Source organism: Callithrix jacchus, chromosome 19 (assembly GCF_049354715.1).
Source record: "Callithrix jacchus isolate 240 chromosome 19, calJac240_pri, whole genome shotgun sequence".
In the NCBI taxonomy this organism is placed as follows: Eukaryota; Metazoa; Chordata; class Mammalia; order Primates; family Cebidae; genus Callithrix; species Callithrix jacchus.
The window spans coordinates 20,004,166-20,028,492 of record NC_133520.1 but is presented as its reverse complement, the minus strand read 5'-3'; the positions used below and the strand labels follow the sequence as shown (position 1 = coordinate 20,028,492).

General features: G+C 44.5%; 1 protein-coding gene across 11 annotated transcripts in view; it reads left to right on the top strand.

The window, feature by feature from the left end:
• The first annotated feature begins 19,534 nt into the window (after positions 1-19,534).
• The window catches only part of COG2 (component of oligomeric golgi complex 2), a 53,371-nt gene continuing 48,578 nt past the window's right edge, over positions 19,535-24,327 (top strand). For all 11 annotated transcript variants that reach the window (XM_078356668.1, XM_078356667.1, XM_078356666.1 and 8 more), the window contains exon 1: positions 19,535-19,706. Coding sequence is in view for 8 of the 11 variants with exons in the window: in XM_078356665.1 (XP_078212791.1) it covers positions 19,635-19,706 (72 nt within the window). In the remaining 3 variants the exon portion in view is untranslated. The remainder of the gene's footprint in view (positions 19,707-24,327) is intronic.

Here is a 24,327-nt window from a genome sequence, read left to right as displayed (position 1 = left end):
TGTCTTTTATTTTGTTAATACGTCAATTGTCAGTTAATGTGCAGGCCCCTAGTATGTGGACCTGTTAATAGAGGAAAAGTTTTTCTTCCAACAGTAATATAGCACCTTCTAGGAAGGCCACAGGTATCAAAATAATCCCAAGGTCAGGAGTTAGAGATTAGCCTGGGCAGTATGGTGAAACCCCATCTCTACTAAAAATACAAAAATTAGCCAGGCTTGGTGGCGTGCGCCTGTAATCCCAGCTACTCAGGAGGCTGAGACAGGAGAATCACTTGAACCCAGGGGCAGGGGTGTGCTGGGGGAGGTCGGGGCGGGGGGGCAGAGGAGGTGGCGGGGCGGAATTTGCAGTGAGCCGAGATGGGGCCACTGCACTCCAGCCTGGGCAACAGAGCAAGACTCTGTCTCAAAAAAAAAAAAAAAGAAAGAAAGAAAAAAGAAAAGAAGTGGGGCCGGGCGCGGTGGCTCACACCTGTAATCCCAGCACTTTGGGAGGCCGAGGCGGTTGGATCACGAGGTCAAGAGATCGAGACCATCCTGGTCAATAAGGTGAAACCCCGTCTCTACTGAAAATGCAAAAAATTAGCTGGGCATGGTGGCGCATGCCTGTAATCCCAGCTACTCAGGAGGCTGAGGCAGGAGAATTGCCTGAACCCAGGAGGCGGAGGTTGCGGTGAGCCGAGATCGTGCCATTGCACTCCAGCCTGGGTAACAACAGCGAGACTCCGTCTCAAAAAAAAAAAAAAAAAAAGAAAAAGAAAAGAAGTAATAAAGGCATAGCAATATTACCTTGAATTTAGAGAACCTTAACCTTAGAATCCATTTCTGCAACTTCTGTCAGGGGCTGAGCAGTACTTTTAAGCCACTCTGAGACAAGAAATGTCACATTCATGCTTGAGCCAGTGAAAACTGGCTGCTGTTAACAAGGAGATCTTTTGGAAAAATTCTTCTGAGGCGGCCTATGCCTGCCGCCTACTCTCTTACCTTCTATAGCTGATTAGCCCCTCTGACTCCCAATTCTGTCTTTCTCCTGGATTTAAGATTTCTGGATGCCCCTAATTAATCTTTGCAAACAGTATATTTCACATTACCATTCTGTGGTACAAAACCAGGTAAAACTGTTCAAATCAAGAGGACTCTGATTCCCACAACAATTTTCAGGAGATTCGGTCTTTTCTTGCTTCATTATCCCCTCTAGATAGTCCTGAGATGTCCCTGCATGGCCTGTGCTGGTTCCTGACATCTGCTCCTGCCCTTCACCTGCTCCTGCTGGCCGGGAGGTAGTGAGAATCCAGCCAAGGCTGGCCTCTCCCACTGTGGTCACATAGCCCTCCTGGGGGAGTCTCTAGACCTCCAGCCCAGAGTGCCAGGGAACTCTAACTGGCCTCAAGATGGGCAGGCCCACAGTGCCATGCAAGAAGGGCCCAGTTGGCAGGGCAGCCATGCCTCTCCCCACAGGTACCCTCGCCCAGGGCTGGACGGCGCCCCGGGCACCTCAGGCAGGCTAACTGCACTACAATTCGGTCAGCATTGTAGAAGTGCTGAAAATCCCAGCGGCACACCTCACAGAGGAAAACACACCCTGTGCTTAATGGAACCCACCTTCTTCTTTTATTCCATTTTTTAGAAAACTGTGGGAAATATACATAATATAAACTTTGCCACTTGTTACAGTTTGAATGTCCTTTCCAAAACTCATGTTGAAATTTATCCTTAATGTGGAGTACTGAGGTGAGGCCTTTAAGATACGATTCAATCATGAGGCCTCTGCCCCGGATTAATCCATTTACAGATTAATGGATTAACATGTTATTGTACAATGCCCTGTGCCACCCGAGGATACCACAGAGAGTTCTCACCTGCAATAAGGCTCCCCTGACCCCTGACAACCACCATTCTACTTTCTGTTTCTATGCATTTGACTACTCTGGGAACTTCATATAAGTAGAATCACTCAGTCTTCATCTTTTTGTGCCTGGCTTATTTCACTTAATGTCCTCAAGATTAATCTATGTTGTAGCATGTGTTGGAATTTCCTTCCATTTTAAGGCTGGATAATCAACATGCCATTGTATAACTGGATCACGTTTTGTTTATCCATTCATCCAATACAGGGGTTAAGAAGAAACCACCTAGGCAGATAGTAAGGGCATGGGAATCCTCGGCAGGGCTTTTCTTTTTAATGAAAAGCAGCCCAAATCATTTTCTAACAAAGAGCAGCCTGTAAAGTCAAGCTGTAGACATAGACAAGCAAGTTGGGAGCTTGCAGGGGTGAATCCCGCCAGGAACTAAGGAATAGACATGTTCAAGAAGGCGGCTCCATTATCCCTTCTCTGCCAGCCAAGTGTACAGTAAGGAGCAGACAACATGGCGCCAGCCAAGGAGAATTTATTTGCATAATAAGATTAGGGTGGGGTGACCACTCTGATGTGGGATAGGACAATGTGGAACAGGCTATGAGGTCACGCCTTGTGAACCAATCTGTGAGGCTTAGGTAAATAAGACACCGCCTCCTCAAGCTGGACTATAAAATCCCGTGCATTTGCCGCCCGCCAGTTTTTTCCACTGGGAGACCCCTTTACCTTTACGGAGAGACCTGTTTCTCTTTTATAACCTCTGCTCCTAAACTCCTCCCATGTGTCTGTGTCCCAAATTTTCCTGGCAGGAGATGAGGAACCCCAGGTTATATACCCCAGACAACATGGCCATGTCACATCAATGGACACTTGAGTTGCTTCTACCTGGCTGTCGTGAATAGTGCTGCTTGGAACACTGGTGTAGCCTCTCTTCTTTTGAAGCGATTTTAGTGGCCCTCAATTGTCTCTCAAGCAAGTCTCTGACAAGCCCCAAAGCTGCTCTTAGCTGTCGACCACCTGGGCAGTCCACCCCTGAGTCTAGCTTTTGGGCCAAAGTTTCAGCTCTTTCTGACAAGAGCCTTTCTTTTTCTTTTTCTTTCTTTCTCTTTTTTGTTTTGTTTTGTTTGTTTGAGATGGAGCCTAGCTGTGTCACCCAGGCTGGAGTGCAATGGCATGATCTCGGCTCACTGCAACCTCCACCTCCTGGGTTCAAGCAATTCTCCTGGCTCAGCCTCCCAAGTAACTGGGACTACAGGCACATGTCACCATGCCTGGATAATTTTTTGTATTTTTAGTAGACACGAGGTTTCACTGTGTTAGCCAGGATGATCTCAATCTCCTGACCTCGTGATCCGCCCGCCTCGGTCTCCCAGTGCTATGTCTACAGACGCAGGCCACCAGCCTGGCCACAAGAGCCTTTCAATTCATGCACACACAGCACTTCCCTGAGACATGAGCCTGTGTTATAGAATGATGGGCAGAGCTCTTCTGTGTCAGCTGCCTCTAGCCCAGAAACAAATTCTCCTTGTGCAAGTCTCCTTGGGACCCTGCGGTGGATTTTCTCTCAGAGCCTTATCGCCCTTCTGTGGTTGTGGCCTTGATTATTACAGTCACTCTTTCACATTCTTATATTTTTAGCTACTTTCATGGGGGAAGACTATATACTGTCATCGTATAGGAAAAAGAAGGCTGGGCGCGGTGGCTCACGCCTACAATCCCAGCACTTTGGGAGGCTGAGGCGGGCGGATCACGAGGTCAAGAGATGGAGACCATCCTGGTCAACATGGTGAAACCCCGTCTCTACTAAAAATACAAAAAATTAGCTGGGCACGGTGGCACGCGCCTGTAGTCCCAGCTACTCGGGGGGCTGAGGCAGGAGAATTGCTTGAACCCAGGAGGCAGAGGTTGCGGTGAGCCGAGATTGCACCATTGCACTCCAGCCTGGGTAACAAGAGTGAAACTGCCTCAAAAAAAGGGGGGAAAAAAAAGGAAAAAGAAATGTGACTTCTCCATTTTTCTAGTCTATTCTTCCTCATAGACCCTCACCTTGTAGGAAAAGCGAGGGGTGGGTAAGTTTAAAGATCTCCGACTCTTCTAGTTTAAAGAGAGTCCTGCAGACAACTGAAATGCAGCTCCCTCTCAAGGCCAAGTTAAACCCTCTCATATGTAACCCAGTCCTTCCAGGTAAAGGCACCCTTTTTCCATTCGCCCTCCCCATCTCTGCCCCACAGTGGTGGGAGCTGGGTAGAAACCCCAGGGCAGAAGGGCCCTGGATCTGTGCTTCGTCCTCTGGCACTGTAGGTCTTTGTTGGCTTGTGGGTTGTCATGGAAAAGTATCTCACGGGCTCTGCTGCTTGAGCCTGGCTCTCGTTATAAAGTCCCAGTGTGCTGTGGCCTTATCACATTTCCATTCCTCTTGCTCTCACTGTCACTCATCACCAGGAGTGGGGGCCTCCTATGTCCTCTGCACACTGCAGGCAGCCATGGGAAGCCAGAAGCTCCGCTGCAAGCGCAGCCAGCCAGTCCTTCACCCCTACCTCCCAAAGCCTCCTGTACTCAAAGTCACAAAGCTTCTTGGCTCAACTTGGGAGGTGGAAAGAGGATTCTCTGTATGTGAAAGAAACTCTATTCTATAGTATTCTAGAGTCTATCAGGGCTGGCTCTTAAAAGGTTAAAAGAAAGAAATTTTTTCTAACTGTAGATTTAAAAGACTCAACAGTAAGACTCAAAGATCAATGACTATTTTGATTTCGGTGGTACCTGCTGTCTTTCCTGAGACTGATGGTTTGACAGTAGGAATGGAAGCCCACATGGGAATGTAATTTCATGCCAAATTGAAAATGTATTAACTTCATTTTTTAAAAAGATAATTTCATTACCCACAGTCAATCTTAAAGAGAACAAGAGGGTTTCTGCTAGCTTCCCTTTGGGGGACCCACTTCTGGTTCTGCAAATTTTCCCACTTACTTACTCCCAGCAAACCTCACCCGATTACGGATGGATCTGGGCCCAATCATGGAAAGAGGAGGGGGAGCTCAAGTTAAATGAAAATGTGTTATGGTCTCACTAACAATAATGGGTTGAATCTTGCTTAACTTTTTAGTTTCTTTTGAAGAAATTAAAATGGAAATTGATGTTTCCATCTTCAGAAACCAAAACTTGCCAGTACCCTGCAAATGGCCGATCCCAAATATGGGAAACTTACTAACTCCCTCTTTTGTCTCTCTGCCGTATGGACATCGTTTACATCTTTGACTCTGCATCCTGTGTCACAGATGAAGCGTGAGCCATTTCATGCGCTCCTGTTATTGACCTTTATTTATTTATTTATTTATTTATTTATTTATTTATTTATTTTTGAGACAGGGTCTCTCTCTGTTGCCAAAGCCGAAGTGCAGTCATGCGGTCACAGCTCACTGCTACCTCTACCTCCTGGGCTCAAGTGATCCTCTTACCTCAACTTTTGAGTAACTGGGACTACAGCTACACACACAAAAAATTAGCCTGGTTAATTTTTATATTCCTACTATTATTATTTTATGTAGAGATGGGGTTTCACCATGTTGCCCAGGCTGGCCTTGAACTCCTGGGCTCAAGCAATCCACCCGCTTAGGCCTCCCAAAGTGCTAGGATTACAGACATGAGCCACTGTGCCCAGCCTGACCTTTTACCACCTGGGAGGTATAGCAAGAACTCTGGAAACCAGAGTCCCTGAGTGAGTGAATTCCTTCTAGAATACCTGCAACTGTCCCCAAAGTCTTTTATTTATACCTGCTTTCCCTCAAGTGCCACTGTAGGTTCACAAATTGTAAGAAGTGTACCCTTGGGTTGGGGCCGTTAACCATGGGGAAGGTTGTATGTGCTGTGGGTGTGAGGAAGGGTATATGGAAAGTCTGTTTCTTCCACTCAATTTTGTGGTGAACCTAAAACTGCTCTAAAAAGTAGATTCTATTTTTTAAAATGGGGGAGAAAAATCCAAGATCCATTACATGTAAAACTGATAAAAGTATATTTCATTACTATAAATTTATAACTGAAAATTTATATTTACTTAATTTTTAGTGAATAAGAATCATAAAGTGATACAAAAAAAACATGGAATGAGGAGTTATATTTGACGATTAGAGAGTCAGCCTCCAAATTACACCTACGTTTTACCTTGTATTCATTTGTATTTTGTTCCTTGAGAAAATACTGATTGCAAAGGTAAATAATTACAAGTAAAAATTGATTCATATTTTGCCTTGAAGTCTCAGGGTATTCCTTAATTTAACTTGAAGAATAAGTGGCAGAAAATCTTCGCTTCAAAGTTGAATCACTAAGAATGTCTAACACATGCCTACATTCCTAAATGCAAACACAAACGTTTTATAAGGAGTACACAAATTTACACCATGTTGTATCATTTTACACCAAGATGAGTTGAGACTTGCCCATTTGAGCAAAGCTAGTGTGCATTTAACAACTTTGCCTAAGGTCTTGCAGATTGTACAGACCAAGGCATTTTTGACCAGGCAGCAAGGGGAGCCAAAAGCCATCCCATGCTCTTCCCCCAAGCCATGCACCTGGCACAGAGCTGCATCTGCCCAGAAGAAGGAGTTTCTTTTCCTAATTCACATGCAGGTGCCTTATAAAGACAATAAGGCACTATGTAGTCAGCAGTGAGAGGTAGAGTTGTGTATTCATGCATTTCAGTTTTATACGCATGAATATGCACAGGCATGAATTTCTTGAAAGAGCAGTTGAGAGTTTCAATTTAATTACATATTTAGAAGATCAAATATATGCACAATAATAACAAGAAAAATTTTATTCAGTAATCTGAACAAAGATAAATTAATCATGGCTGCATAATTAATGTGGTAGTATTCTTTAAAGTGTCAAAATTCAGAGTATAATACACCTAAGAGTATTCTTTGCATCATTTTAGAAGAAAGAAAATAAATATTTCAAAGGCTTTTAAGTGAAAACTAAATGTGTGTTCTTAAAAATTAGGAGAATAAAAATGAGGTCACATATCCATTAAGTCTAAATTAAATGGCTTAAATTTTTTGTTTGGTTGTCGTTGTTGTTGTTTTTACTAAAGACAGGGCTTGTCGCACAGGCTGGAGTGCAGGGTGCAGGGTGGTGATTATGGTTCACTGAGATCGTAACCTCCTGGGCTCAAGCAATCCTCCCACCTCAGCCTCCTAAGTAGCTGGGAATACAGGCACATGCCACCATGCCTGGCTGAGTTTCTAAAATTTTTAGTGTTGAGACAAGTCTTACTGTGTTGCCCAGGCTGGTCTCAAACTCCTGAGCTGAAGCATTCTTCCTGCCTCAGCCTTTCAAAGTGTTGAGGTTACAGGGGTGAGTGAGCCACCACTCCCAGCAAAATGGTTTCAAATTCTTACCTACTTCTCTAGAAGTAATTTGAAGGTCAAAAATTGCTGGGCTGTTGGCTAAGATATCCTTGCTGACACTGCTGCCATTGCAAGCACAGAAGTGTGCAAGGGGTATCATGGAATCATAAAGAAGAGATGCCTAAACCTGACTTAGAAGATGCTGAAAATAATGCAAGGAAAGGTTGTATTAACCCTGCTGTTTATTTTCTGTATTCTGATGCTTTTATATCTGGGGCCTTGTTGACCCTGAAAGGACTGTCTTTCCAGGACTATTTAATTCCTAGACACAGTAAATGATTTGCCATGGAGTGTGCCTTTCGTATGCAAAGAAGCCAATCCAGAGCCCACACCCTACAACCACCTTCTTATTGGGCTGTCATATGTAGGGCCACCATTATACCCTAATCGCCTTGTCCCAGTTGCGAGACAACTACAGATGACCTCTGTGTGGCAGAGCCTGCTGAAATTATTCTCACTAGACAATCCTAGAACTGCTTTCCTACTCACCCATTCTTCCTGCAAAACCACCACAAAAGCTCTCTCCCTGGGTCTCCTGATCAACTCTTGTGCTTCCCCATGTGGCCCTTTGTGATGTGGCATGCCCCCTCCTCTTGGGAACTGTGAGTAATAAATTGTCTTTTCAAGGATAATTATCTCCTAATCTTCTGGCTTCATTACACTTGAATAATAATAAAACCCACATGTTAAAACAAAGGCTTCCTGAAGGAAGTAATGTAGGAGATAAGGTCTAAAGAATGCGGAAGCATCGTCTTTGTATAATGAGGCAGCAAATGGTGTTTTAGGTGCAGAGAGCAGTATGTGCTGGAGATAAGAAAAAAAGGCAAAAGCCACCCAAGAATTCAAGTAGTTGACTGTGGCTGAAGCACAGAACACGAGGACAATGTTGGTTAAGGTGGAGTTGAAGAGGTTGGCAGGCACCAGATCTGGAAGGTCTCTATGTGCCATGTTTAATAAACTGCGGAAACCATTAGCTACTGTGTTGCTCTTGATTACTAGACTTTCTCATCTTTCTTCTTCTGCAGACAGCCTGCTACTGTCTGTGGGGAATTTCTCCCACATTTTATGTTGTTTGGTTGGGAACACCTGATTGGTCCACATTACTAAATTTGACCAATCAGAATCTTCCCTGGGATTGATATATAAATGATGTGAAAGATACTCTCTTCCACAGAAGCCACTGGCTTTGGTGGATATGATTCTGGAGGTGGCAGTGGCAGTCTTCCCTGACACTTGAAAAGATGATGACTGGCCGGGAGTGGTGGCTCACGCCTATAATCCCAGCACTTTGGGAGGCTGAGGCGGGTTGATGATGAGGTCAAAAGATCCAGACCATCCTGGTCAATGAGGTGAAACCCCGTCTCTACTAAAAATACAAAAATTAGCTGGGCATAGTGGTGCGTGCCTGTAGTCCCAGCTACTCGGGAGGCTGAGGCAGGAGAATTGCCTGAACCCAGAAGGAGGAGGTTGCGGTGAGCCGAGATGGCGCCATTGCACTCCAGTCTGGGTAACAAGAGCGAAACTTCGTCTCAAAAAAAAAAAAAAAAAAAAAAAAAAAGATGATGACTAAAGAAGAAAGCAGTCCAATGGAGACAAGCAGACGATAGTCACGGACAGTCAGCGAGAAAAAGAAAATATTCCACTGATTTTAAGTCCAAGTTGCTTGATTCTGAAATTCTAGTTTTTCTGCTCTTCTTGGAATACTATAAACTACCACAGAATCCTTTTCTATGTGAACACAAAAATTCCTTTTTTAAAGTTTTGCTTTGTATCTTTTTCCCCTTTTGTTCAATTCAGTTTGCTTTGGATTGTTGTCACTTGCAACTAATGGGTCTTAAAAAAAAATCCTTCACCAAGGAAATTGAGAGATATTGAGTAATTTTAAGTAGGAGGAGGATGTAATGGGATATATATTTTAGAATGATCATTTTGGAGTAGTATGGAGAACGAATTGGTGTGGAGAGAGAAGGGAAGGAGACATACGGCTGGAGGTGGGACGACAAATTGGAAAGCTTTTGCAGTAATTCTGGCAGAGTACGGTGAAGGCTCGAAGCAGAAGGGAAAGCTGGGCAGTTGGAAAAGATTCGATAGATATAGAGGCGGGATGGTTAATGAGGTTTTGGTAAAAATCTGAAATTGTTAGGCTTCTAATACACTTATTTTGGGATTTAACATTATCATTTTTAGAAAATTGTCTATAGTAGTGATGATACCATAATCTTTTTCGTGATTAAAGACTAAAATCTTAATCTGGCCTGGTCTGTAAATAATCAAATGGAGTTTAAGAGCAAGTAGCAGGGCACAGTGGCTCATTCCTGTAATCCCAGCATTTTGGGACGCCAGGGCGGGAGGATCACTTGAGGTCAGGAGTTTGAAACCAGCCTGCCCAACATGGTGAAATCTTGTCTCTACTAACAATGCAAAAATTAGCTGGGTGTGGTGGTGTGCACCTGTAATCCCAGCTACTTGGGGGGCTGAAGCAGGGAAATCGCCTGAACCTGGGAGGCAGAGGTTGCAGTGAGTCAAGATTGCACCATTGCACTTCATCCTGGGTGACAGGGCAAGACTTCATCTCAAAAAAAAAAAAAAAAAAAAAAAAAAAAACCCAGGAGCAATAAAAAGTGATTCAAGGGTCAAAGGGTGGGTGAAGGGGCGTGAGAGCATTCCTCTGACATTTTAAAAAGGTCCTTTGACTGCTGTGTGGAGAATGGATAGAAGGGAGGCAAAAGTACAAACAAGGAAACTAGTCATTGCTCAATATGTATAAAACAGCTGCTGTGTGCCAGGCACCATACTAGACCCCAGAGATTGAATAGTTAATGAGAGGGATACAGTTTTTGGCTCCATGGAGCTTCCATTTTAGTGGGGCAGTCAGACAATAAGCAGACAAATTATCTATCTATCTATCTATTTATCTATCTATCTATCTATCTATCTATGTAGCCTATTCAACCATCTACCTATATCTATCCATCTCTTTCATCTATCCATTTATATCTATCTATTTAATGTGTCATCATCTATCTGTCTGCCTACTTACCTATCTCTATCATCTGTTTCTCTATCTCTACCATCTACTCATCTATTCATCTACCTATCACTGTGTATCCATCTGTCTATCCATCTATCATTATCTGTTCATCTCTCTATCAACCTATCTTAGGAGTTGATAAGTATTAGGAAAAAAGGTAAAGCAGGGTATGGGGACATGGCAGGTGGAGGTTTACAGGAGCACCTGCACTTCATCCTGGGTGACAGGGCGAGACTTCATCTCAAAAAAAAAAAAAGATAAAAGAGGCTTCATCTCTTTTATTAGGGCTATGTCAGGGAAGTTTCTCTTATTTGAGCAAAGATCTTGAGGAAATAAAAGGGTGAGCAGCAGTAATATCTGCAGAAGAGCATTTCAAACAAAGTATACAGCAAACTGAACATGGGAGCGTGCCTACTGTGTTTGAAGAAAAGCACAGGGATCAATAGGGATGGCGCAAGAGAGGAAGTGAGGGCCTGATCATGTCAGTCTTCAAAGGCCTTTGTTAGAATTGATCCTTACCTCTGGGACCAATGAGTAGCCGTTCTATGATTTTGAATAGAGAAGACGTCTGCCTTGGCTTGGGTTTGAAAAGAATCCTCAGGCTGCTTTGTGTAGTGTAGACTCGCAGGAAGATGGGCAAGCCTAGAGGCAAGGAGACAGTTCGGAGGCTACTTGCATTCACCTAGATTAGGTTTCACAGCCTCAGCACCATTGACATTTGGGGCCAGATCATCTTTGTGGTGGAGGCTGCCCGGGTGTTGTGTGATGTTTGGCAGCACTCCTGGCCTCTGACCACTAGATGCCAGTAGTGACCCTTCCCCCAGTGGTTCCACCTCAGACTGCTCCAGACATTGCCAAAACCCATGAGAAGAGTGAGAACCACTTCCTCAGGTGAGAACCACTGATCTAGATGACATTGGCACAGACCGGAGCGGTAGACAGGCAGGTAGGGAGAAGAGGTCAGATTCTGTATGTGTTTCGAAGGCAAAACACACAGAATTTGTTGATGCCTTATATGTGGATCATGTGAACAAGATAAGCATTGGGAAGAGTTTTAGATTTTTGGCCTGAGGCACTGGAACAATAGAGCTGCTGTTTACCAAGATGAGAAAGACTATAGGACGAGCAAGTTTGAGAGGAAATCAGGAGTCTAGTTTTGGATGTGTTGAATTTGAGATGCCTGTTGAATCACATGGAGATGACAAGTAGGCAGTTGGATATACAAGTCAACAATTCAGGAATGAGGTCCAGGCTGGACACAGAAATGTGAGAGTCATTAGAATAGAGGTGTTATCGCCGGGTGCGGTGGCTCACGCCTATAATCCCAGCACTTTGGGAGGCCGAGGCAGGTGGATCACGAGGTCAAGAGATAAAGACCATCCTGGTCAACATGGTGAAACCTCGTCTCTACTAAAAATACAAAAATTAGCTGGGCATGGTGGTGTGTGCCTGTAGTCCCAGCTACTCGGGAGGCTGAGGCAGGAGAATTGCTTGAACCCAGGAGGCGGAGGTTGCGGTGAGCTGAGATCATGCCATTGCACTCCAGCCTGGGTAACAAGAGTGAAAGTTCGTCTCAAAAAAAAAAAAGAATAGAGGTGTTATTTAAAGCCGTGAGGCTGGGAGAGCTTGCCCATGCAGGGAGTAGAGACAGGGAATGTGTGTTAGCCAGCATTTTAAGATGGCCCTCTGATATCTGCCCTGTGTTATGTCCTTTGAAAGCAGATAGGACCTAGACTTGCTTCTAAATAGTAGAATATGTCAAGGTAAGGAGTTGTCCCTCCTACAAGTACACTGTGTTTCATTCATCTGTTCTTTTGCTGATTGGAGTGAGAGGCTCTCCTGCTGACTTTGAGGAAGCAAAGGGCTTTTTTCTTTTTTTTTTTTTGAGATGGAGTTTCACTCTTGTTACCCAGGCTGGAATACAATGGCGCGATCTCGGCTCACCGCAACCTCCGCCTCCTGAGTAGCTGGGATTACAGGCACGCGCCACTGTGCCAAGTTAATTTTTTGTATTTTTAGTAGAGATGGGGTTTCACCATGTTGACCAGGATGGTCTTGATCTCTTGACCTCGTGATGCACCCGCCTCGGCCTCCCAAGTGCTGGGATTACAGGCGGAAGCCACCACGCCTGGCAAAGGCTTCTTGTCAACCACTGTGGAGAGGTCTTGTGGCAGGGAACTGAGGAAGGCCTCTTGGAGCAGAGGGCAGACTCCAACAGATAGCCAGAAAGAGGCTAGGGCCCCCAGACATGTGGGTTCAAGGAAACAAATTCTGCCAAAAACCTGAATGAGTTTGGAAACAGATTCTTCCCCAGCTGAACCTGCAGATAACAACATAGCCCAGCCAACGCCTTCTTTTTCCCTTGAGGGAGACTCTGAGTTAAGCAGAAACAGGGCTGAGTTCTGGAGCACATTGGTGCTGAAAAGTTCAGGTCAGGACAAGCCAACAAAGACTGGCAGAAAACAAAGGCAGAGTCAGAAGCTAAGTGAAAAAAATGAAACATTTCAAGAAAAACAGAGGGACTACTGTGTCAATTGGGACTGACAGGTTGAGTAATCTGAGGTCTGATAATGACATATGGGATTTGGCAATGTGGTGACTATGAGGGACCTTGAAATGACCTTGAAAAACAGCTGCTTCCATAGAATAATGGGACTGAAAGCCTGATGGCAGTAACAGAGGTTAAAAAGGAAAAACACACGTCAGGATTTGGATTCATATGGGAGCAGTGATCAAGTCTGCATTCTGTTTTGGAGGTAACATCAATAGGACTTGCTGACAGATGAGAATAGGGGAAGGGAGAAGTCATCCCAAAGGTTGAGGCCCAGCTACTAGGTAGGAGGGGATGTCTTTACTAATATGTGAGAAAACCAGGAGAGGAACAGGTAGAGGAGGGAACTGGTTAAAGTTATGTTAAAAACCTGGCATCTATGATATATTCCCCTGGAGAAATTCCGTAGGCAGTTGGATATGAGACTGAGCTCAATAAACAGGTCAAGATTAGATATTTAACTTCAGAGCCTTCCGTTTACAGAAAGTACTTAAATCAACATATTGTCTGAATAACTGAGAACAGTGGTTCTGAAACTGAGAGATGAGGGTACATAGGAGGTGGCGATCTTGCTTCCAGGGCACATTGGGCAATGTCTGGAGGCATTTTTGATTGTCACGACTAAGGCAGGGAGTGCTACTGGCAACTAGCAGGTAGAGGGCAGGGATACTGCCAAATATCCTACAATACACAACAAAGAATAATATAGCCCAAAATGTCAGCTGTGCCAATGTTGAGAAATCCTGATTCAGAAATCACGTGGCTATGGAAGAAGACTCAGCATCAAGCTTTGGGGAATTTGAAAATGTGGAGATCAGGTAAGAATGGGTAACGCTTAAAGGAAATTTAGGATATAGATCCAGAATGGTAGGAAGAACACCTGTGTGACTGTGGTGAACTAAGGAAAGAACAGGAAATGAGAACCGGGAGACCCTGAGCACATGTTGCTAGGAGTGGACGTCTTTGCTCATGCCCCATCTGAGAGAATTTATGTACCATCTTGAGCATTTTTAAGTTGACACCTGAAATATTTCATCATAAGTTTATATTTTTAAAAATAAATTATAGGCTGAAAATGTTAAAAGTATTTTTAAAAGATAATATAGGGAAAGATTGGCTTGACTGGAATAAAACTTTCCTGATCCAATTTAACTTCTTAAAAACTCCTAGCTTTCAGTTATTTTGCTTTCTTAACCATACTGAATCTGAAAAACGTCTATTAAAATGCTGATTTGTGTTTCTACTCCCATTGTATCTGAACACTTTTGGTAGTACCTCAAAGCAATTTAGTTTAATTTAAAAGAATCAATGTCATTAATCCAAAGGGATTCTGCTTTTCTGATTTCAGAGCACGTTAACACTAACCCAAAGACTCTTTTTCTAATGATACCCTTCACTCTCAACAACAGCAAAGAAAGGAAGTCCTAGTGTTGAAGTCTTTGTTAAAAATTAAAGGAGACCATTTTTTGGGGCTGAGCTGCTGCACTAGGCCCCAGTGGATCAGACCAAACCAAACTGGAGTCACTCATACTAACTGCTGCTAATCAGACTGAAACTTTAAGGAAGCAGATAGATCCCCAAACGGACCGGTTTTTCCTGAAAACAGAAGATTCCGGTCTACCTGTGTCAGTATCATAAGGAAGTTTCCTCTGCTTTAATAGCTACAAAAAATCACCTAAAGTAATCTGATATTAACCAATCAGATTCTTTTTTTCTATTGTTCTGCTTCTTTGTTTCCACCTTACAAAACCCACTGTTCTGTAATTTCCCAGTGGGACCTCTTGTCCTATTTATTTATTGAGACTGAGTCTCACTCTGTCACCCGGGCTGGAGTGCAGTGGTGCAGTCTTGGCTCACTGCAACCTCCACCTCGCAGGTTCAAGCAATTCTCCTGCCTCAGCCTCCCAAGTAGCTGGGATTACAGGCACACACCACCACACCCAGCTAATTTTTGTATTTTAGTAAAAACAGAGTATCACCTGGTCTCAAACTCCTGACCTCAGGTGATCCACCCGCCTCGGCCTCCCAAAGTGCTGGGATTACAGGTGTCAACCACCACATTCAGCCCTTTTGTGTTTTGTAGGACGGAGATTGCCCCAATCCATGGCAAATAAATAAAAGAAAATTAGCCAGGCGCGGTGGCTCACGCCTGTAATCCCAGCACTTTGGGAGGCTGAGGTGGGTGGATCACGAGGTCAAGAGATCAAGACCATCATGGTCAACGTGGTGAAACCCCGTCTCTATTAAAAATACAGAAAATTAGCTGTGCACGGTGGCGCGTGCCTGTAATCCCAGCTACTCAGGAGGCTGAGGCAGGAGAATTGCCTGAACCCAGGAGGCGGAGGTTGCGGTGAGCCGAGATCTCGCCATTGCACTCCAGCCTGGGTAACAAGAGCGAAACTCCGTCTCAAAAAAAAAGGAAATTAGATGTATCACTAATCCGATGCATTCTTGGGCATATCAATTTTACTAAAGAGTGCATATGGAAATAGAGGATCTGGAAAGGGACTCTCTTTTTTTTTTTTGAGACTGAGTTTCGCTCTTGTTACCCAGGCTGGAGTGCAATGGCGAGATCTCGGCTCACCGCAACCTCCGCCTCCTGGGTTCAGGCAATTCTCCTGCCTCAGCCTCCTGAGTAGCTGGGATTACAGGCACGCGCCACCGTGCCCAGCTAATTTTTTGTATTTTTAGTAGAGACGGGGTTTCACCATGTTGACCAGGATGGTCTCGATCTCTTGACCTAGTGATCCACCCGCCTCGGCCTCCCAAAGTGCTAGGATTACAGGCATGAGCCACTGCGCCTGGCGGGACTCTCTTAAAATAATCTGTGACCAAGATTGTATAGAGTTTTCAGGTATCCCCAGGGGAATGGTAACCAAGTTGGGCAACCAGGGTATTAAAAACTGTATTTTACAAGTTATACTGTGGATGATGGCGGGGAAAGAAACTCAGAGGTTGCTGACATGAGTGATCCAGTAGCAAGGAGGCACTGAGCTACCTCCCAGAGTGGAGTCCTAGAAAGGGCCGGAGGGCATGAGTCCCATGCTTAAGGGTACTTAAGCATCAACCTTAAGTAAGTAAAAGGCTCTTTTTGGATTTTCGTGTTTTGTATGATTCCAGTGCACGTGTGTGCACATAGTAAATTTCTGATGCTTTTCTCTGTTAACCTGTCTCTTGTTATAGGAGTGTCAGCCTTGACCCTTTATGATGGCGAGGAAAGGGATTACCCCTTTTCTGTCTCTACACCCATTTGAGGTTTGTGGTTGAGTATTTTAAAGTGCAATCGGTTGGCTCAGTTCTGTGATTGATTTCTGGGTGTTTGGCTTATGCAGCTGGCATTTGGTGGAGTCATTTATCAATAAATAAAATGAGGGAGGATAAGCAGGCCTTTCGGGAAAGATAATGAATCAGCTTTTGAACATGCTGAGTTTGAGGCAACAGTGGGACTTCAAAGTGGACTGGTATTATACATGGATCTAGTGGAGCGGGGAAGAGAAGCACATGGTGAAGATGTGATAGGAGAACTGTGAGTATGTGTTCCGGAGCTGAAACCAAGGGCACAGCTGAGATGACTGCGGGAGAGGGTGTCATGGAAGAGAAAGGTTAGCAGACCCCGAGGAGCACTAACGTGAAAGAGTCATATACATTCATCATGCTTGAAGGTCGTGTCTCTCTAAGCAGATACTGAGCTCTTCAGGGTCAAAGGCTGGGTCTTGAGCTTCATTTATTCTTAGCCCCTGTCACAGTGCTGGCCACACAGAGGACAACTCTAAAACTCACTCTGATTTTATTTCTCTGTAGTTTCATTTATGAGAATCCTATCACAGTTTATGATTTAAAATGCTGCTAAGGGATACCTTTTAAAAAATCGTAACTTTCATACAAATATAAAAAGAATATGTGTAAAGATTTCAACCCAGTAATTAACAAGAGAACTAGTAAAATGTCATGACCACTTCCAGAGATAATCTAAAGACCAGACAGATATACAGCCAAGGATGTGCAAATGAACTTCCCTAATGGATGCAAAACTGGCTTTTTCCAAAGGAAATGGAGGCAGGAAGGGTCAATTGTACTTTCACAGCATAAAATTTCTGTGCATATTTAGGGACAAATGTTAATATTATTTGCATTGCTATCAGTTATCCACAACTTACAGAGTTGTAAAATAGCTTAAAGAAAGGCACAGGATACACCATAGAATCACATCTGGAATGGCATGCTAGACCGACTATTTTTCCTTTGAAAACAACTGTAATCTTGGTTTGTTTCAAAGTCACAATTTCCCCTATAGTAGTAAAAAGAAAAACATGTTATCCCTACTATTTCCGTGAGCAAAGTCTGTTACAAAATATACATGGAAGTATATTTGGGCATTACTATAACATTTACTAACTGATTAGGGAGATGAGACAGACTTGGGGACCCCCTAACAGAATCTCTTCTCGTTGGCATGGGAAATGTTCAGGAATCAAACCAAACCACCTCAAACCCATCCTGGAATGAAGCAGACTTATAAACAAAATACAGAGGATGTTGAAATAGCCCATTGGCTAACTGAGTTTTCCAAGTCAGAGAGCAGGTCCTGAAGGTGGTGACTGTCTCTCCTGTCCCTTCTGTGACATGTCTGCCCTCCTCTGGGAATGCAGGACCGTCTGTCCGTCCGTCCGTATCCTCAGCCTTCAGTTCAAGCACATGATCCATTTAAAAATGGAAATGCTCCTATCCTTCAGCAGTGAACAAGGGCGACTCTGGTTGCTGGTGGAAAACTCAGCTGCTTGAGTCCCACAGTTCAGGAGTGGATGAGCATGAGAACTTGGTGATGATGGCTGGAGAAAATGCTCCTATGATTTCCCGAGTATAATATTTCCCCTTGCAATTTTTGAATGTTCTATAGCAGACCTGCCAAAAATGTGAAGCCTATAAATAGGGAAGGGTGGGAAGAAAAAAATGGGAGCTGTCACAATGCCACTGAAAATAGGGAACTAAAAACTTTCCAGAGATGCAAAGCCAAAGGGGGAGTGATATTGACTGAGAAATGCAGAAGCAGGTGCATACTTTACAAAGAAATGCCAAGAAATGTCAGGTGTTTTTATTTTCTTCTTTCGATGTGTAAACTGAGGTATTAGGGAATACGAAATAATGTGGTGTTTGGAATTTGTTTTAAAATATATTCCAACACAAAAAGAAGGTCTTGATGTGGTGGGTGGGGAGTGGACAGAGGAGTCAGGTTGATGATGGTGGAAACGAGGTGCTAAGTACATGGGGTGGGTCCTTGCGCTCTCTAGACTTGTGCGTGTTTGAAAATTTTCGTAACAAGAGAAAACAAAAAACTAAACAGAAAATGAGGCGTTCATTTCTTCCAGCCAACAAACATAAGAGGGACTTAGGATGCACTTTTCCCAATCGCTCCTCTGGCAGAATATTTTTATTCTCCAGCTAGCTTCCAGCTCTCATCCTATTCATCTGTTCTCTAGACACTGGCAGGAAATAGGTTCTTCAACAGGGCCTGCTAGGGAGTAGATCGTTTTGGATTTTATGCCTCCATTTTTTTAAGTGACCAGTTTCCTATTCAGGATACTTGAAATACAAACTCTCATGGAAAGGTCTTGCCCTCTGCTGCCCGATTCCTTTTTATTGGCTATCATGGCATTAATGTCATCTCCAAAGAGAAAAATTGGGAGGAGAGGCCTTGATTCCTCAATAAAAGCAGGAAGGAAAGGTTTGCAGAATGAAGAGTGTGAAGTGAGGTTTGCGGTTTGAGTCGTCAGAACGTAAAGGAGAAAAGAAGAAATTTGAATCATTTGACACAGTATTTACAGCTAGCGAAAGGGACAAGAGGAGAAAAACGTCTCAGAATAAAATTGGGGTGGGTGGGGGAGGAGGAGGAGGAAGGCAGTCTGAGAAATTGGTTTGGTTGCACCAGTACCGGCCACAACACAAACATTTGTCCATTCCTGCTTGAAATTAAAAACGAATATGCATACACATGTATTTGTCTGCTGTGTTTAATCAGATAGCGAAGCATTCCTTTAAGAATCTTGAAGACCCAAAGTTGTGCTCAGAGGCTGCCCACCTGGAACGGAGCCCGAGGTTGAGCAGGAAGCTGCCCAGAGGACCCAAAGCTGCCTAGCTGACCACCTTTTTCCTTCTGAGTTCCCAGTAACCGAGCCCAGCAGAGGAGACGCTACACTTCTCTGTGGGTGCAGAGGCTAAGGGCGGAGTCTCCATAGAGGCGTCAGGGCCCACCAGGAGCAGTGACCTCGCATAGGGAGGTGAAGAATGCGACCACAGTGATATGTCCAATCTGGAAAACGGGCCTGAGAACCAAAGGGCCAACTTCCGGCCATGCATAACGAAGCGGAGCAATCTCCGGGGAGAAGGCACTGGAAAAGCGTTGCAGGCCAATTTTTCCCAGTAAGAGCGGTGGGGTGGGAGGGAAACCCAGGGCGACCCGCTCACTTTTGATCCACCCTTGCAGCTCAGCCACGCCTCCTCGGGAAGTGAGGGGCCGCGCAGGAACCCTCGCGAGGCTGCAGTGTCGCCCTCCGCCGCATGAGGGAAGCACGGCCTAACCTGAGCGGCGGCGGCGGTCCCCGCGCCCCTCTTGGCCAGAGCCAGGCGCAGGCTGGCTTGCGGTGCCTTCGCTCATTGGCTGCGGCGCGGGCGCTGCCATGTTGGCGGAAGCGGACCTCTTGTGCCGTGGAAACGCGGTGGCTGCGGCCGCCGCGTCAGTCTGCGCAGCCTCCTGCGTTTTCTCGCTTGGATCTTGGCACTGAGAGGCGGTGGCCGGCGGGATGGAGAAAAGTAGGATGAACCTACCCAAGGGGCCAGACACGCTCTGCTTCGACAAGGACGAGTTCATGAAGGTGCGCGCGTCCTCGGCTTCCCGGAACCGGGTCATGGGGGTGCCACTGCCCTGTGCCCTCTGGGGGCCCTCTCTTCTGGAGGCTGCTCCTGCTCGCGCACGCTCGGTGTCAGGTCCTCGGCAGAGACCTCGCTGCACTTCATGATGAGTCTTTTGGCCTCAGGTTTGGCAGGTGCAGCCTGGAGAAAACACTTCTGTAAAATCGTGCATGTTACATGGAAAGGCCTGAAAGTTCTGGGCAAGTGGTTTTGAGCTGAATGTCAAAGCGCCTGTTAGCCGGTCCTGTTACCATGCAGTGCAGTCAGATTGCCAGTCCCCTTGTCAGAAAGAAGCTTGCTTACTAGGGCCTTGGAGCTCATTAATTGTGTGTTGAATCAGTCTCCGAGCCCACGTGCTTTCCTAGGGACTCGGGTAGAAAAAAAGAACGTAATCTAAAGTTTTGCCTAACATTCAGCTAAAGCTTCTGGAATGGGATATTTAGAAGCTTGGAACGTTCTTACTGACTATTGCAGTACAACAAAGCAAACCATTCCTCTTTTAAGAAGTTGCTCTACTACTTTTCACATGATGCACATGAGGAAGTTGGTAGTTGTAGGTCATAAACTTGAAATATAAACTGAAAACACTTCGCTGATGATAAAGGTTGATTAGGCGCAGCCTTGAAAATGGCCAGGCTTTGAGTCAGAGCTAGGAGGAGCTTTGCCAACCTATTTGGTTTGTCCCTCTGGGACTGCACCTTAAGCATTCAAAAAATGTTTTTATTTAGTTTCCTAAGGACTAGGATTTTTGACACCATTTAGTATTTGGTTTCAGTGTTAACAATCTAAAAGTTTTTAGCTTGTTAGTAGATACCTACAATTTTGAGCAAGTGAGTTGAAATCTCTTACTCTGCCTTCTTGGTGATTTACAATGTTTTCTATTTTTCTAGATTAATTAACCTATTTCTTTAGGATAATATTTGCATTCAGATTACATCTCCAAAGCTCTATTTTTTAAAAAAGTATATATGTATTTTCTCCAGTGTGACCATATCATTTTTAGTGTGTAGGGCTTATCTATACCCAGAAATAGCGTACCTTGTTCTTGTACAGTGAAATTCCTGCTAAACCACTGTACTAAAGGATGTCTGAAAGAATGTACAGAACCAACTCACTGATCCACAGTCCCTTTGTTTTGCCCACTGGCTAAGAGCTACCATGAAATGAGGGTGGAAAGAAACAACTAAGGATAGATGCTGGGGAGAGGTTCTCTGGAAGAGGAAAGGCCACACAGATCAGGGGCCTTGTGGACTTCAAGAATCTGGGAATACAGAATACTCTCAACTTGCCCATCTCTTGACATCTTCAGGCTTCCTTCAGGCTCAACACCAGCATCTTCTCTGATTCACTAGCCCCACCACCTTTCCCACTCTGAGTTGACAGAATGCCTTTGGTAAATGCAGCTTCAGGAAGTGAAATCACAGAAATATAAGTTCTAAAATAGAACTTAGAGTGCCAGCTGAGGAGGTGGCTGGAATGCCAGCAGTTGCATATGCCTTGGCTCTGTGAATAAGCCGTCCATTTTGTAGAGCTTATAAATGTGACAACTTACATAGAAGCAAATACATAGAACAGCTGTTCTGTGTAAAATACTGTTGATTTTTTAGGTGGAGTTTGAAGATAAAGGTTATTTGCAATTTGTATTTCCTTAGACATATATGAATATATATAAGTTATATTTCCATGGCAGAAAGGATGGGTGGAGCACTTGCTGTCCAGGGTATATTTCTATGTTTGTGTCTCATTCAACACATTTTGTAATTGGATAGACTTTGTGCATGTGAGAAGGTGACATTTGCATTAGGAGATTTGAGATTGTTTGAAATCCAGTCAGTTGATAGGAAACTGTGATTAGGTTGCCAAAGATCATGAGGGCATGCTAGTGCAGTGGTAGCAGTTGTTCAGTCAGTGGACTTTCCATGATCCCCTGCTATGCGCCAGGCAGCAGTCTAGACATGAAGGTACAAGGATAAATAAGATACGGTTTTTGGCGCTCTAGCCTGGTGATAGGAAGGGCATGTGTGCCGAGAAATGGCACTTAGTCCAAAGTGGCTAGCATATGGAAGGATGGCCAGGAGCGAGACTGGGAAGGTAGAAAGACAGTTGAATGGGGTTGCAAGTTGCAATGGGCCTTGTATACTATACTGACGAATTTGCAGTTGATTCAGTATTCGTTGTGGAGTATAGTCAGGCTTAAAGCAGGAAATGACATGATCATATCTGTTGCTATTGGAGCTGACTGGCGGCAGGAGGCTACTTAAAAGTTATTTCATTGGGAGGCCGAGGCGAGGATCATGAGGTCAAGAGATTGAGACCATCCTGGCCAACATGGTGAAACCTCATCTCTACTAAAAATACAAAAATTAGCTGGGCGTGGTGGTACGTGCCTGTAGTCCCAGCTACTTGGGAGGCTGAGGTAGGAGAATTGCTTGAACCTGGGAGGCGGAGGTTGCAGTGAGCTGAGGTCACGCCACCGCACTCCAGCCTGGCACCTGGTGACGGAGTGAGACTCTGTCTCAAAAAAAAAAAAAAAAAGTGATTTCAGTGGTTTTTATGAGATCTAAGAAATACAGGAGGGGATAGTTTGTGAAAAATATTATATAAGTGATCAAAAAGCAGGAGTGGCAGATGAACGAATCACTCGAAGCATCGAAGGTGGTGGTGGCATGATACTGTTGACTTCATCAGCTTAAAGAAAGTATACGCCCCAAAAATACATATATACTTTTTTAAAAAATAGAGCAACATAGTGAGAACACATTTCTACAAAATATTAAAATATTAGCCGCGGTGGCAGATACCTGTAGTCCCAGGTACTTGGGAGGCTGAGATAGGAGAATTACCTGAGCCTGTGGAGGTCAAGGCTGCAGTGAGCTGGGATTGCAGCACTGCACTCCAGCTTGGGGAACAGAGCGAGACCCTGCCAAAAAAAAAAAAAAGTAAAAAGATACAAATACCTTTAGAGAGGGTTGAAAATCAGTAGATGAATTGGGATGTAAGATACTGGGAGTAGGAGAGAGGTGATAGGCTAACAGGGATAACTTAAATGCACTTACCTGGGTGTGCTGTGGAAATCACATCCTTCTGTCTCATGTATGACTTCATCAGTTTTATAGAAAAAATTGTGGCCATCAAGTAGCAGCTCTTTCATCTTGCTGATAACAGCCTCATTCTTGCATTTGTATCTGTTTTCACTCCCATTTTTAATGTGCTGTGTAGGGCAGCGGTCCCCAACCTTTTCGGCACTTTTAGAAGACAGTTTTTCCAGAGACTAGGATGATTTAGGGATGATTCAAGAACATTACATTTATTGTGCACTTTATTTCTATTGTTACTACATTATAATACATAATGAAATAATTATGCAACTCACTGTAATGTAGAATCAGTGGGAGCCCTGAGCTTGATTTCCTGCAGCTAGACAGTCCCATCTGGGGTTGATGAGAGAGACAGTGACAGTTCATCCAGCATTAAATTCTCATAAGGAGTGCCTAACCTAGATCCCTCGAATGTGCAGTTCACAATAGGGTCCATGCTGCTGTGAGAATCTAGTGCCACCACTGACCTGACCAGAAGTGGAGCTCAGATGGAATGCAAGAGATACAGAGTGGCTATAAATGTAGGCTGCACTCCTGCTGTGCTACCTGGTTCCTGACAGGTAGTTGCAGACCCCGGTGTAGGGGGCTTTCCTTCCTCCAGAGGTCTGCCTCCCATGCTTGGATCTGGTGCCTTCTCCCTCCTCAGGATCCTATTCCCACCCTCTCCACACTCCTTCCCACTGGCATACAGACGCACTCATTTCAGTTTCTTCTACCGGACCCTCCAACCTCCAGTTAAAGCCCGTCACTCTTCCATCTCAGCCAAATGCTCAAGGGTTGTCAGTACTTTCTCTCCCTTCACTCTTAGCCTCACTTCATTCTGGCTTCTGGCCCCATCATTCCACTAAAGACTTCTCACCAAAGTTAACTAGATGAGTTGATGCACTAGATCTTTTCTGCCTCCTCCCTAACCTCAGTAGACCAAGTGCTGCCTTCATTTGCTTTCTGAAACCCAGTGCTATCTGGCTTTCTTTTGACCTCTCTGGTCTACTTCTCTCTTTTGCATAATCATTCTCCTCCTCATAGCCATTAAATGTGGGTTATGAACTCAGCTACGTGTCTGTTCCTTTTCACAGGCTTTACACCTCTCCCAGGTGACCCACTTCATGGAGTTTCAATGACTACTTGTAAAGGTGAAATGTTCATACTTCTGGCCCAGATATCTTCTGATCTGCAATCCCATGTGTGCAACTCCTTGATCTCTCTTCTTGGCTATCTCTGTGGTACCTCAAACTCAGCATACTTAAAACTACATTTGTGGCGGGGGGGGGGAATGAAAAAACCAAGCTCTTCTCAAACCTCACTCTCTTCTAGTATTACCTAATTTAGGTTATCCCTCCATCCAATTGTGAGTCAGAAAACCAGGGGTCGTCCTTGGTAACACCTCTCTTCTTCACTTCCTCAAATCCAGTCTGTTACTCAGCCCTAGGATTTCACTTCCCAGACATCTCTGAAATTTGTCTACTTCTGTCCATCTCCTCTTTTC